Source organism: Vulpes lagopus, chromosome 3, assembly GCF_018345385.1.
Source record: "Vulpes lagopus strain Blue_001 chromosome 3, ASM1834538v1, whole genome shotgun sequence".
In the NCBI taxonomy this organism is placed as follows: domain Eukaryota; kingdom Metazoa; phylum Chordata; class Mammalia; order Carnivora; family Canidae; genus Vulpes; species Vulpes lagopus.
Genome location: NC_054826.1, coordinates 131,800,828 through 131,814,706, shown reverse-complemented (window position 1 = coordinate 131,814,706; position 13,879 = coordinate 131,800,828). Strand labels below are relative to the sequence as shown.

At 34.5% G+C, this 13,879-nt stretch overlaps 1 protein-coding gene across 3 annotated transcripts in view; it reads left to right on the top strand.

Moving 5' to 3' along the window:
- Nucleotides 1–13,879, top strand: part of GPSM2 (G protein signaling modulator 2) — a 49,707-nt gene that overhangs the window by 13,731 nt on the left and 22,097 nt on the right. For all 3 annotated transcript variants that reach the window (XR_005986633.1, XM_041747337.1, XM_041747336.1), the window contains 8 exons: nt 5,775–5,996; nt 6,369–6,504; nt 6,829–6,971; nt 8,129–8,252; nt 8,360–8,475; nt 10,844–10,999; nt 12,184–12,292; nt 13,175–13,304. Coding sequence is in view for 2 of the 3 variants with exons in the window: in XM_041747336.1 (XP_041603270.1) it covers nt 5,775–5,996; nt 6,369–6,504; nt 6,829–6,971; nt 8,129–8,252; nt 8,360–8,475; nt 10,844–10,999; nt 12,184–12,292; nt 13,175–13,304 (1,136 nt within the window). In the remaining variant the exon portion in view is untranslated. The remainder of the gene's footprint in view (nt 1–5,774; nt 5,997–6,368; nt 6,505–6,828; nt 6,972–8,128; nt 8,253–8,359; nt 8,476–10,843; nt 11,000–12,183; nt 12,293–13,174; nt 13,305–13,879) is intronic.

The following is a 13,879-nucleotide window of genomic DNA, read 5'->3' as shown; positions in this document are numbered from 1 at the left end:
GACTGTGGCAAACAGTCATCCCTGGAGGAGTTTCTGTGGCACACAGAGTTTGTAATTTTGAAATGGAATAATCCTTCAGACATTAAGGAAGCTCCTGATGGATACCAGAATGCTATATTTTGTGATCTATTTGTGGAGGTAGAGAGAAATGGAGACTGATAGTAAAGTGAAATTAGTTTCTAAACTTTAAAATGGCATGTGATTCATTTTACAATAATTATTAATTTTTTAGGCATAATATTAAATTTTTTTTGAAACTGCTCTCTTTTAGAGATATATGCTAAAATATTTACAAGTGAAATGTGCTTTCTGAAATGTACTTCAAAAAAATCTGGGGTTGGAGAGTGAGGATGGAAGTAGAGCTAAAATACATTGGTAATAGTATATATTGGTATTGTTGATGTTGAAAGATGGATATATCAGGTTCATTATCAAACTAGTTCCTCTAGTTTTGTATTTCTTTTAAAAAGTCTTTGTTCATACTTGTTACTATGAATAATAAACACTTCAGTACTTTCATATTGTAAAAATTAGACTATTGCACATAAGTTGTAAAGGAATACAATTTTGGTGTTGAATTCTTCCATTTTGCTAGGTAAATGTAGTTGTTAATATTCTTTCCTGAAGAATAATTTGAGGTAATGCAGAATGGTGGAAATAGCATTGGATTTGGTGACAAAGACAGGATTTCATTTTCTCATCTTTGTAATCATATGATTTTAATAGGTCATTCAACCTATCTGAGCATCATTTTCCTCTTCTATAATAATTCCTATCTCAGAGGGTTATATTGAGTGTTAAATTTGATATAATATGTAGTAAAATCACTTTTAAAACTAAGTTACCAAAAAAAAAATAAATAAATAAAAATAAAACTAAGTTACCAAGGGATGCCTGGGTGGCTCAGCGGTTGAGCGTCTGCCTTAGGTTCAGGGTATGATCCTGGGGTTCTGGGATCAAGTCCCATATCAGGCTCCCTGCATGGAGCCTGCTTCTCCCTCTGCCTATGTCTTTGCCTCTCTCTGTGTCTCTCTGCCTATGTCTCTGCCTCTCTCTGTGAATAAATAAATGAAATCTTAAAAAAAAAAAAAAAACAAAAACAAAGTTACCAATCAAAATTCAAATCTAAATAAAAATAAATTCACACGGTTTTCCCTCTCACAAAGTAAACTAGAATAACTAGATATATGTGGTAAATTGGGTGGATGAAAATTGTTTGTGGGGGATAGGATTGATAATGGGAAAGACCCATGCCAGATTAGAACCCACTGAAAGTGGAGGGAGCTAAGGTCTGTAAAAAGAGATTTGACAGCCACAGAAGCCAGCAAAATGGAGAAAATGCAGAGCACTCTTGTTTTGAATCCGGAGTTCTCAATTCCATTGTTTATTCTTGAATAGTATGTAAACCCTTTGAGGGGAGGATCAAATTTGAACATAATCTGTAGTAAATCTTTTAAAATGATGTTAGCATTGAGGTTTTAATCCTTTTTTGCTTTCATTGGTATACAGTGAACACAAGAAACCAAAATTAAGGAGGTAAAGGAAAAAAAATCTAGTGTGGAAGAAAAGTAAATAATAATAAAATACAAAAATCAAATTGAAATGACATGAGTTTGTGCAAAAAAAAAAGAGAAATTCTAGCTATAATGGTCTATTAGCAAAAACAGCATTTCAGTTAAGGATAGTAGTACTGTGTTTATTTATAGTTATTAGGAGTGTACTTCTTTGAGTATATAACTAGATAGGCCATTAGGGAGAATAAAAGAAACCAGGTATGTGGGTTATATGTTGATAGAGATATTTTCCCAGTTTATCTTCTACTCTGGTTATGTTCTTTGTTTCCAACCCAGCTGGTAAACAAATGAAGTAATTCTATTCTCTCATAGAGACAAAGAGGCTATGAAATTACTTTCTCTCTTACTATTTAATGATCTTCTAAAAAATTTATAAGCCAACCTGCCTTGACTATTTTGCAATTAGATATATTTGATTGAGGTGTTGGGAGATTTTGTCAGAATATTGACTTCTTTTCTAATGAAACTATACCAGAGCCACAGTATTTCTCAGAATTAATCATAAACTAGAGAATTTGGGACTTTATTTTGGGAATTAGTTACTGAAATATCTTTTCTAAGGTAGTTTCCCTTACAGGGCGTTCTTACTTCATGGACTTCAGAGACAGCTCAGTAGCCAGTAGGGTTCCAATTTGCTGTCACTCTTTCTAATGAAAATTATCTAAAATGACTTTTTTTTTTTTTAAGATTTTATTTATTTATTCATGATAGTCACACAGAGAGAGACAGAGAGGCAGAGACACAGGCAGAGGGAGAAGCAGGCTCCATGCACCGGGAGCCCGATGTGGGATTCGATCCCGGGTCTCCAGGATCGCGCCCTGGGCCAAAGGCAGGCGCCAAACCGCTGCGCCACCCAGGGATCCCTAAAATGACTTTTTAAAAATTAGTAGCTGTTATGACACCATTCAATCTGTAGCTAAATTAATATTATATACAGCATTTGGTTTGATATAAGTTTAATTCAGAAAGTCAAATATTTGTGGTGAAGATATTTTTTTGAAGAAAACATTTCTCTGGATTATATGGATATAGCAAACATGTTGTATATTTCCAATTTTTACATGTCTTATATCTTAATAGCCTGTTCTGGCTTATCTCTGACTTCCTGGCCATCCAGTTGCCTGTCCTGAACAGATGGTGCTGCTGTGTGTAACTATTTCTCTCTCTCTCCCTCAGTGAATACTCAATGATTATTATCATTAGTATTCCATTGTACAGTGGCATGCAATTTTCTTTAATACTCTATTGATGGACATTTAAATTGTGTGGGTTTTTTTTTTTTTTTGCTGCTGCGAACATCCTTTCACATATCTTTATGAATTTGTGTACATACAGCTTTAATAACTAGCAGTAAAATTGCTCAGTATATAACTTCCATAATTGGAATCATGCTTAAATTAAAAATTTTTAATAAAAAAGGTAATATATTTTATATGTAAAAATACCTTTTCCAATTTTTTTCCTATGGTAATTTTGAAAGTCCAGTGGTTTTGGTATTCAGACAAATAAAGACAGCTAGTTTCAGTAGCTTATATAGTAGAAGAACTCTTCAATAAAATCACATTTTTACAAAATAGTCTTTTGCTGCCTTGTTTCTCTTCACACACAGAATGTACTAGTAACCTCATAAAACCTTAAACAAAAGTAATCTTTTTCTTTATGAAATCTCTAATTTTAAAAAATACAGTCCTAAATGGCAGTTTTCACTTGTGAAAGACAAAAATTGGTTTTATTAATTTGAAATGACATAAAGAAATATAAATATAGCAATTTCCTCTTTCTGATTTAACCAATTAATTTTTCCATGTACTTAAGTTGTTCTTTGTATCTAATTGACTTGATCTACTGTTTAAGCAAAATGTTAAAGGTTTACTTGCATCATTTTGCCTAGATTCATAAAGTGAGGGTAAAATCACTAGTCTGACTATGAACGGACAGTATCCTTTGGCAGCATTACTTGAATTATTAAAAAAAAAAAATACCTGCATGTAAAACTTGAAAATTACCTATCAGAAATGACTAAATAAACCTGTTTATTTCGAACTGAATCTACTTTGAACCTTTGCAATTAGCTCTGTTAATCTTAGTCCAGACTTCTCTTTTAGGTTTATCAGATTTCTTTTCCACTTTTGCAGTTCCATTTTAATTTATGGCTTTAAGGAGCCTTGACATTTTATAAGCCAAAAGAAAGCATCTGAAGAAGAAACATGTTACTTGACCTGCTACCATAAATACAAAAGTATAATCATATTTGAATGAATTTAGGGTGATGGTGGTTTAAATCACATTTTCTGTTAAAGCAGTGATTCTCAATTCTGGCATACAATGTTGGAATTACCTGGAGGTATTTAAAAAAAAAAAAATACTGCGAGCCAGACCTACCCAGAGAGTGGGTCCCGGCATCGAGAGATTTATTTATTTGTTTGTTTATATTTATTTATTATATAGAGAGAGTGGTGGAGGAAGGGCAGAGGGAGAGGGAGAGGAAGTCTCAGGCAGATTCCATGCTGAGCATGGAGCCTGACACGGAGTTTGATCTCACAACCCTGAGATCACCACCTGAGCCGAAACCAACCGAACCCAAGTTGACCACACCACTCAGGTCCCCCACATTGAGAGTTTTAAAAAACACTCCACATAAGCTCTGCTGTTGTATAACCAGGATGAAGAATCACTCTCCAGGGGCATCTCGGTGGCTCAGTCAGTTAGGCGTCTCCCTTCAGCTCAGGTCCTGATCTCAGAGTCCTGGGATCAGACTCCCTGCTCAGTGGGGGGCCTGCTTTTTCCCTTTCCCTTTGCTATTCCTCCTGCTTGTGCTCTCTGGCAGCCACTTTCTCTGTTAAATAAAATCTTAAAAAGAAAAAAAAAGAATCACTGCTCTGTTAGAGATGCTCAAAGCTAATTCTACTAAGGAGTAAATTCATGCTGCTCACAAAATTAAAATGCTTGATGAGCTCAACCAGGGTTTTCTAAAGGGTAATATGGTAATTTAACTTTTTTATTCTAATACTACATATTGTTTTAATGTGCACTAAAAAATAAACATAAGTATTACATCAAACAGTTTCATGATACTGCTTTGGATGAAGCTAGATTTTTCTTTTTTTCTTTTTTTGTAAGGACATGTGCCAATTTCAAAGAAATTTTACAAATTATAGAAACATTTAAGTGAATGATTAGGTAATACATAGACATTGCAGAAATCATAAAAATGTTGAAGAAACACAGTGGTAAGTTTGGCAAAAGGCCCCCACTAAAGTCTAGTATTAAAACCTGAAGTATCAGTGGTTTTTCTCCTACCTAGATTTACAGTACCTAATTCTTCTGGTGTTTAAAAATCCAGTGACAGACTTACAGGATTAGACTTTCTGTAAATCTTTTTTTTTTTTTTTAAAGATTTTATTTATTTATTCATGAGAAACAGAGAGAGAGAGGTAGAGACACAGGTAGAGGGAGGCTCCATGCAGGGAGGCCAACGTGAAACCTGATCCCAAGACCCCAGGATCATGCCAAAGGCAGGGGCTAAACTCCTGAGCCATCCAGGCTGCCCCAAATTTCTGTAAATCTTGAAATTATTCCTTTCTAACCTGAAGTTTCTTGACACCTAGTTCTCTTATGGAAGTATGCCTTATAGATGAAAATATTTTGCTCCTCCTTTTTTTTGAGGTATAGATGATCGTGTGGTGGTGAGAACAGGAATGTGTGTATGGGTGTATGAGAGAGTAAGAGGTGTGGATGTTAGTAGGAGGGGTTGGTGGACAGATGAGTAGATCACTTAGATATGTGGATAGAGAAGGGTATATGTATTATAGGACTTCACCTTCCCCAGCTACCCATTTTCTCCCCAGACTCTCAGGAAGTTCATAAAACTCAGAGTACTTTAGGAAACATACTTTAGGTTCTCTCATTGGTTAACTGGGTTGCTCTGGATGGGCCATTTAAAATGGGCTCCATATAGAGAGATTTAGCTACCCTTTATGAAAGACCTCAGAGGCTCAGATATTTGATTAGGCAAATTAGCCCATACTATAAATAATAGTTTACTGTGTTATCAATAATGTATATCTACTTCAAATATAGAGGCAGCTTTTCTGAGCAAGTAGCCACAGTCAGCATTAAAATTATATTACCTGAAGTTAAAAATACTGTGGTATAGTTATAATGTAATGTTGTAAATGTCTGTCCTATATAATTTTATAGAATGGAAGCTTCTTGCCTAGAACTGGCCTTGGAAGGGGAACGTCTGTGTAAATCAGGAGACTGCCGTGCTGGTGTGTCATTCTTTGAAGCTGCAGTTCAAGTTGGAACTGAAGACCTAAAAACACTTAGTGCTATTTACAGCCAGCTGGGCAATGCTTATTTCTATCTGCATGATTATGCCAAAGCATTGGAATACCATCATCATGATTTAACTCTTGCAAGGTAATTAATTTAAGAATTAAAGAATTTTAATTCCTTCTCCCTAAATATCCCTTAAAAATATTTTCATTCAATTAAAAAAACGAACTTAATACATTTTAGTGAGCTCTCATTCATAGCATTGCATTTTAAAACTAATCTTTAGGCTGATCACTGTTTAATTAAATGAATTAATGGTAGTGAAATGACCTTAGAGTTTAATTAAATGAATGAAAATTAATTAAATTTAAATATAGAACTGTCAGTTTTAAATTTTTATTTAAAGTAGCTAATGGGTCCTTCTTTCCTAAAGCATGTCAGTTGTCTTCTGGGAAAAACTATACTCTGGATGCTTTATTTTTAACACCACTTGCTTTTTTTTTTTTTTTCCCCCAGGACTATTGGAGACCAGCTGGGGGAAGCCAAAGCTAGTGGTAATCTGGGAAACACTTTAAAAGTTCTTGGGAATTTTGATGAAGCTGTAGTTTGTTGTCAGCGACATCTAGATATTTCTAGAGAGCTTAATGACAAGGTAATAAGGAACATTGAATGGCAGGCCAAATGTTTTCATTGAACTTGCTTTATGTTTTAATTCTATTTAATCCGTAGTTTACTAAAAGTTAATACCAAAAAAATTCATAGAAAAATAAAAGAAAAAAATAAAAAATTTAAAATACCAGAGAAAAAATAACAACACATTCTTCTTTCATAAGTAATCATTTGGTTCTGTGTGGATGGCCAATGTAAATGTTTCTTTCTCTTAATCATCAAGGATATTATAAATAAATACATGATCAGCATTAGAATGCCTGGCTTCTGATTTCAAAATGTAAATTCTACTGATATCTTCATCTAGGTGGGAGAAGCAAGAGCACTTTACAATCTTGGAAATGTGTATCATGCCAAAGGGAAAAGTTTTGGTTGCCCTGGTCCTCAGGACATAGGAGAATTTCCAGAAGAAGTGAGAAATGCCCTGCAGGCAGCTGTGGATTATTATGAGTAAGTAGCACTGATGCATTCACGTGGCCCACCTAAGCCTTGGATCTATCCTACATTCTTTATCCAATAATACATTTTTAAGTTTGGCAAAGGTTTTAGAATTATGGTCTAGGGATGGCCTGGGTGGCTCAGCAGTTGAGAGCCTGCCTTTGGCCCAGGGTGTGATCCTGGAGTCCCAGGATTGAGTCCCACATCAGGCTCCCTGCGTGGAGCCTGCTTCTCTCTCTGCCTGTGTCTCTGCCTCTATCTCTGTATCTCTCATGAATAAATAATATCTTTTAAAAAAAAGAAAAGAATTATGGACTAGCAAATAAAAATAAACCATCAAATAGCTGCTAAATGTTATATAGTGTTAGGTTAGTAGTAATCTCCCCTGGAAAGCTTTCCTTTAAACTGTTAACTAGTGCCACTTAGTGGCAGAAACAAGAAATATCAATCATTAGCCTAAGTTATGTGAAGTAAATTTAGTCTCTTACCAGGATTTCATAGAACTTCTTACATGTAAGGGTTCCAAGACTGACTCTGTTCTTGACTTTGAACAGAAGCCTGCCTTAATTGTTCAGTGAAGTATTCCCAGTTATTTACTATAATCACCCTCCATCATAGATATATCTTTTTATTTTTAAGATTTTATTTATTTATTTAGAGCACTTGTGTGCATGCAGTCAGCAGGAGGGGCAGGGAGAGGGCAAGAGAATCTCAAGCAGACTCCCTGCTGAGTGTGGAGCCAGCCATGGAACTCAATCTCAGGACCCTGAGATCATGACCTGAGCTGAAATCAAAAGTCAGATGCTCAACCAGCTGAGCCCTGCAGCCACCCCTTTCATAGATATATCTTTAAAATGTGGGGATCCCTGGGTGGCCCAGCAGTTTAGTGCCTGCCTTTGGCGCAGGGCGTGATCCTGGAGTCCCGGGATCGAGTCCCACGTCGGGCTCCCGGCATGGAGCCTGCTTCTCCCTCCAGCTGTGTCTCTGCCTCTCTCTCTCTCTGTCTACATCTATCATGAATAAATAAATAAATAAATCTTTTTAAAAAAGTGGCACATTATGGCTGTAAGCATGTTTAAATTTTTTTTGATAAAAAGAATTTGATTTGTAAATCAAACCAATACATTTTTTTCTCAAACTTATTTTTTCACAACTTTGTTATCATTTAGGGAAAATCTATCACTAGTGACTGCTTTGGGTGATCGAGCAGCCCAAGGACGTGCCTTTGGAAATCTTGGAAACACACATTACCTCCTTGGCAACTTCAGGGATGCAGTTATAGCTCATGAGCAGGTACAGTGCAAGGCTTTGGAACCAGATCATTTTTTCCATCAGGTTTTGAACAGTGATTATTCTTTAGTTTTATTATAGCTGTATCTAATTAGAATTTTCTGTTTCAGCGTCTCCTTATTGCAAAAGAATTTGGAGATAAAGCAGCTGAAAGAAGAGCATATAGCAACCTTGGAAATGCATATATATTTCTTGGTGAATTTGAAACTGCCTCTGAATACTACAAGTTAGTATAATATTTCTGTAGATAAATGTAAAATGAGTAGTTATGCAAACCTATTAAATAATAGGCTTTGGGTTTAAAACTTGCATTTTGTACATACTAGCAGCAGGATCTTGTGCTTCTAATCCTCAATTTCTTCATCTGTAACAGATCATGCCAATTCCTTGCTTTTGGTATTGTGAGGATTGAATGAAAGACCGTATTAACCATTTACTTTGCATAGGACCTGGTATTATTGTACCTTAGATTTAATGGTAGTATTATGATTCCTTTATATTTTTTTTATCTTTAATTGTTTTTAAATGAAATTCTAAACTTTTAAAGTCTTCTTAGCCTGTTCAGCATGTGTGGTGTATATACTTATATGCTTTTTCTCACCCAGTTATGTGTTTTCAGAAAAACCATGAGAAAGCGTGGTAACAAAAATATGCCCTAGTTTTCGCCAGGCATCTCTGAATTCTTTTGCCCACCATCTCACCCCCTTGTTTTTTTTTTGTTTGTTTGTTTTGTTTTTTTTTTTTGTTTTTTTTTTCATCTCACCCCCTTGTTGAACAGTTTGCTCATTCTCCTCTGTCCATCTTTGATCCTCACCATAAGCTAGGCCCCATTCACTTACCTGAGAAGTTGGCAAACCCAGCTTCTTCTGGACAGTCATTCTGATCTATCAATACACTTGAAACATAGATAATAGCAAGGTATAGACTCTTTGACATTGTCCAGTATATGCTTCTTAGTTTGGAGTTTTCTCTAATGAGTGGGGATTGAAGGCCCATACAGATGTTAGGCAGAGCCAGTTTAAAACATGGATACAGTGATTGATTTGTATTTTAATGTTAAAGAATCCAGTGTGAGAGAGTTTGGGGTAGTTTGCCATCTACAAACAAAGGTAAAATTGCTTTAGGTCCATAAAAAAATAGAATGTCATCCCAACCTACTATAAACATTGACCAATGGTTAATATTTGTTGGTTAGTTAGATATGAAATATCTTCCCAAATAAAATATATTACTACATATAGAGTATATATTTTGATTTTAAATATTAAAATTTCTTATATTTTAAAGCAAAAGACATAGAAATGTCTTAATAAATGAACTACTTATGTTAAATACTGAAAGTTCTGTAATAAAGCAGATGATGGCTATTTGACTAAAAAATATGAGTGTTAAGTAATAAAACTTCCTCCTCCTGCCCTCTTCATAAGTAGGCTAGAACTGAGGGAGGATTCTGCTTTAGAGCTGTTTTCAGGATCACACAAGAAGACTGTCTTAACATTTTAAATCTATATCCTTCAGCATAGAAAGCAGTAGTTGGGTAAGCCTACATTAGCAATTGAATTTGGTTCCAGAAGGACTTCTGAACATTTACAAATCAACTATACCCTCAAAGAGTAATGGTGTGCCAGAAAATACCCCAGGAACCGAAAGCAAACCCAAAAGTCTTCCAAAAATGTTTGAGAGGGGGCAATGTTAAAATAAGTGTGTAACCTCCCAAGGTAACAGCTTTGAAGGTATCACCATTAAATATATAATTTCAGGTTTGTTTGCTTAAAACCATCATATTTTAATCATATACTTATTTTCATATAATTATAAATCATATGAAATATTTTCACTATTGAGCAGAGATTATAGAAGTCATTTAAGTATTAACATTTATTAGCATTTATTGTGAACGAGATCTATTCTAAGCATTTCATATATATTAATTCATTTAATCCTCACAAAACCCTGTGGGTATTTCCCCCATTTTACATATGAAGAAACAGAAGTTGAGTGACTTGGCCCATTACAGAGCTAGCTAATAGTTGGCAAAGTTGGGATTTGAACCCAGTTGAAACTCTAGGATTCACAATCTTAACTGCTACACTAGCTTCTCATTGACAATTCAATGAATCTTAGGTAGAATTTGGTTAATGTTTAAATATGGTCTTCAGTATTTTTCATGAATCAATGACTAATGATCTACGCATTAGAATTTTAACTATATATTTTAAATTTTGTCAAAATGCAAAGACAACCATATGATTGCAAAGACAAGTTATGTAGACAAAATTCTCTTTAAGTTATGGCCATTCCAACTGGGACAGTTTTTTTTTAAATGTTAAAAATACTATATTATATAATCTTTAGAGTCATTTGACCTCATGTCAGTATTCCTTTTCTCTGAAGAATTAATAGGACTTTCCAATTTATTCTTAGAGTCTAGATTTGGTTTTTGTGTTTCTAAGACATCTTTTCATTTTGTCTGGAAGTATAGAGAAGTTATAAAATAGATTTACTTTAAAGGCAGGAGGAAAAATGTGAGTTTTATGATTATTATAGCCAAAAATAAAAATGATCATTGTGTAAGAATTAACTTCTTTTTTTAGAAAGACACTACTATTGGCTCGACAGCTTAAAGACAGAGCTGTGGAAGCACAGTCTTGTTATAGTCTTGGAAACACGTATACTTTGCTTCAAGACTATGAAAAAGCCATTGATTATCATCTGAAGCACTTAGCAATTGCTCAAGAGCTAAATGATAGGTAAGTTATACACCTTTTTACTATAATTATAGTAAAATATAGATGCATCATTGAATCTCTAGAATTTTTCCTTTGTTTTTGTTTCCTTTGTTTTCCTTTTAATTCTTTTTTTAAGGAATTTCTTGTTTTAGTCTCCTCCTCTCTATATTTATTGTTTTTGAAGGGCTAGCATGTCTTAGAAGATTAGACTGGTCCATAGAGCCTTGAACCAAGATCAATAAATAGGTCACAAACTCAATTGCCTACAAAGGTCGTCTTGACTAGATCAGTGTGGGAATTATGGTAAACTTATAGATAAGGCCCAGTGTAAAGGGAACATCTGCTCCTCAGCTCCAGCTCATTCTTGCCAGGCAGGACTGAGGATGTGTTATGTCCAGATATTCCTCTTTTTTAAAGAGAAGCTGGAAGTCCTGAGTTTTATATGAAATCTTCTGATTTTTAAATGTTGATGGCTATTTTTTTAAAAAACTGTATGAAAAAGCAGTGTATCTCTACAGTCATTTAATCCGTGATATTTGCTTTAAGAAGACAGATTTTTACTTCAGTATGAAGAAAAACTTCTCTGTAGTTGTTCAAAATGAAGTATACCACTTCAAGAGAGAGTGAGTTCTCTCTCCCCAGTGGTTCAAATGTGGACTGAATGATTACCTGGTAGGGCTATCATGGAAAGAAAATGGAGTCGTTTAACTAGTATCCCTGAGATTTTATTTTATAATATATGGTATGTTTTAAAGGAATATTTCCTATCTATCTATCTATCTATTTATTTATTTATATGTTTCCCATTTTATTTCATTTTTTTAATATTTTATTTATTTATTCATGATAGTCACACACAGAGAGAGAGAGGCAGAGACACAGGCAGAGGGAGAAGCAGGCTCCATGCAGGGAGCCCAACGCGGGACCCGATCCCGGGTCTCCGGGATCGTGCCCTGGGCCAAAGGCAGGCGCTAAACCGCTGCGCCACCCAGGGATCCCTAAATGTTTCCCATTTTAATATCTAATTCTGAGTTCAGTATTATCTGGGTATTCTAATGTCTCTAGTATGAATATATTTATGTTCTTTATATGAAAGACCAAATAAATCCAGAGCATTATTTATACCTTTAATTACTGCTAGATAGCTTTTATTCTATACACAGCTCTTTCAGATAACTGAATGTTAGCTTTGAATTGTTTTGTAGAATTGGTGAAGGAAGAGCATGTTGGAGCTTAGGAAATGCGTACACTGCTCTAGGGAATCATGATCAAGCAATGCATTTTGCTGAAAAGCACTTGGAAATTTCAAGAGAGGTATGAAACTAAAAACCTTTCTGCTATTATGATTCACCGATTTGCAGAGAAGGAGGAAGTCCTATTATTTTTCTAGATCGCTCCTATATGACCTAGTAATAAATTTAAGTATGTTATTCCCTTGGCATAAGAACTGCACAAAGCATTTTGAGATACAGATCAGAGGTCTGTTTGCACTGGCCTTGATGTAGGAAGACAGGAAGGTAAGGCCAGGCATGAGGAAATGGAAAGGTTGCTAAAATATGCCCCCTACATGGAAAAGTAGATGGTATAGAAAGAAAAACTTGTTTTGTTTTGTAAACATGGTTTTTATAATCAAGGATTGGTTCCTATTGCAGTTCTGCCACTTTCTGGCTATTTGAGCTTGGAAACCTTTTCTGAGCTCATTTCTCTCATTTGTAAAATGGGAAGAACAATACCTAACTTGCAGGTATTAGAGATAGTGTCTGTAAGTGCCTAGTGTAATGTTTAGTGCTGGCTTAATACATATTATTACTATGGAATGGAAACAAAATATTCTTTTTTTTTTTTGAAACAAAATATTCTAAGGAAATTTTAATCCTGTGGTGACAAGTTAATGTATCACAGAATAACCTACATTATTACTAAATGATTGTAGAAATTTAACTAATATTTAGAGAATGAATTAACACAATGTAATTAGTTTTCCTATTGCCATATTTTAGAAATTTCCCTTTTCTTTAAAACGATTACTATTGAAAAAAACCATTTTGTTCAGTCTAATTCTAATATAACTATTTCATTTCTTTATATTTTATTCAAGTTTTAGGCTCACAACATTTTCAGCTAATCTTCATAATTCTTTGTCTTTAATACTACTCTAAATGTTTGTGGTTGAAAAAAAAATGTTTGTGGTTGTAGGTTGGGGATAGAAGTGGTGAACTAACAGCACGACTGAATCTCTCAGATCTTCAAATGGTTCTTGGTCTAAGCTACAGCACAAATAATTCAATAATGTCTGAAAATATTGAAATTGATAACAGCTTGCATGGTAAGTAATAGGTCTTCACACCCAGTTTCTTTATCCTCAGTTACATTTGTATTACGTATCACATGTTTATCATATCCAGAGAGAATATTACAGAGGAAGCTCAACTTTTTATAATACTTTTTTGCTTTACCCCAGTCCTGTTAATTTATCAATAAAGAATACAGTATTTTACAGCTGTTATCAGGAAGTTAGGAATGGTAAAGGTATTTTTTAATACATTTAAATTATCTATAGGCTCACTGAAAAATTTATAAATGTGAAGATGACAAAATCAAAACATTTTTTAAAATTCAAGTGTTTTTTACATATTTGATTTTTGTATAGCTCTTTTCTTCCCATTTAATTTCTTTCCTTTTATTTTTTTTTAAGATTTCATTTATTTGAGAGAGTGAGTGAGTGAAAGCAAGCAGAGGGAGGGAGAGGGACAAGCAGACTACACTGAATGTGGAGCCTGACTCAGGGCTTGATCTCATGACCCTGAGGTCATGAGCTGAGCTGAAACCAAGAGTCATTCACTTAACCTACAGAGATATCCAGGTGCCCCTCCCATTTACTTTCTAAAGTGATCTCTTAGT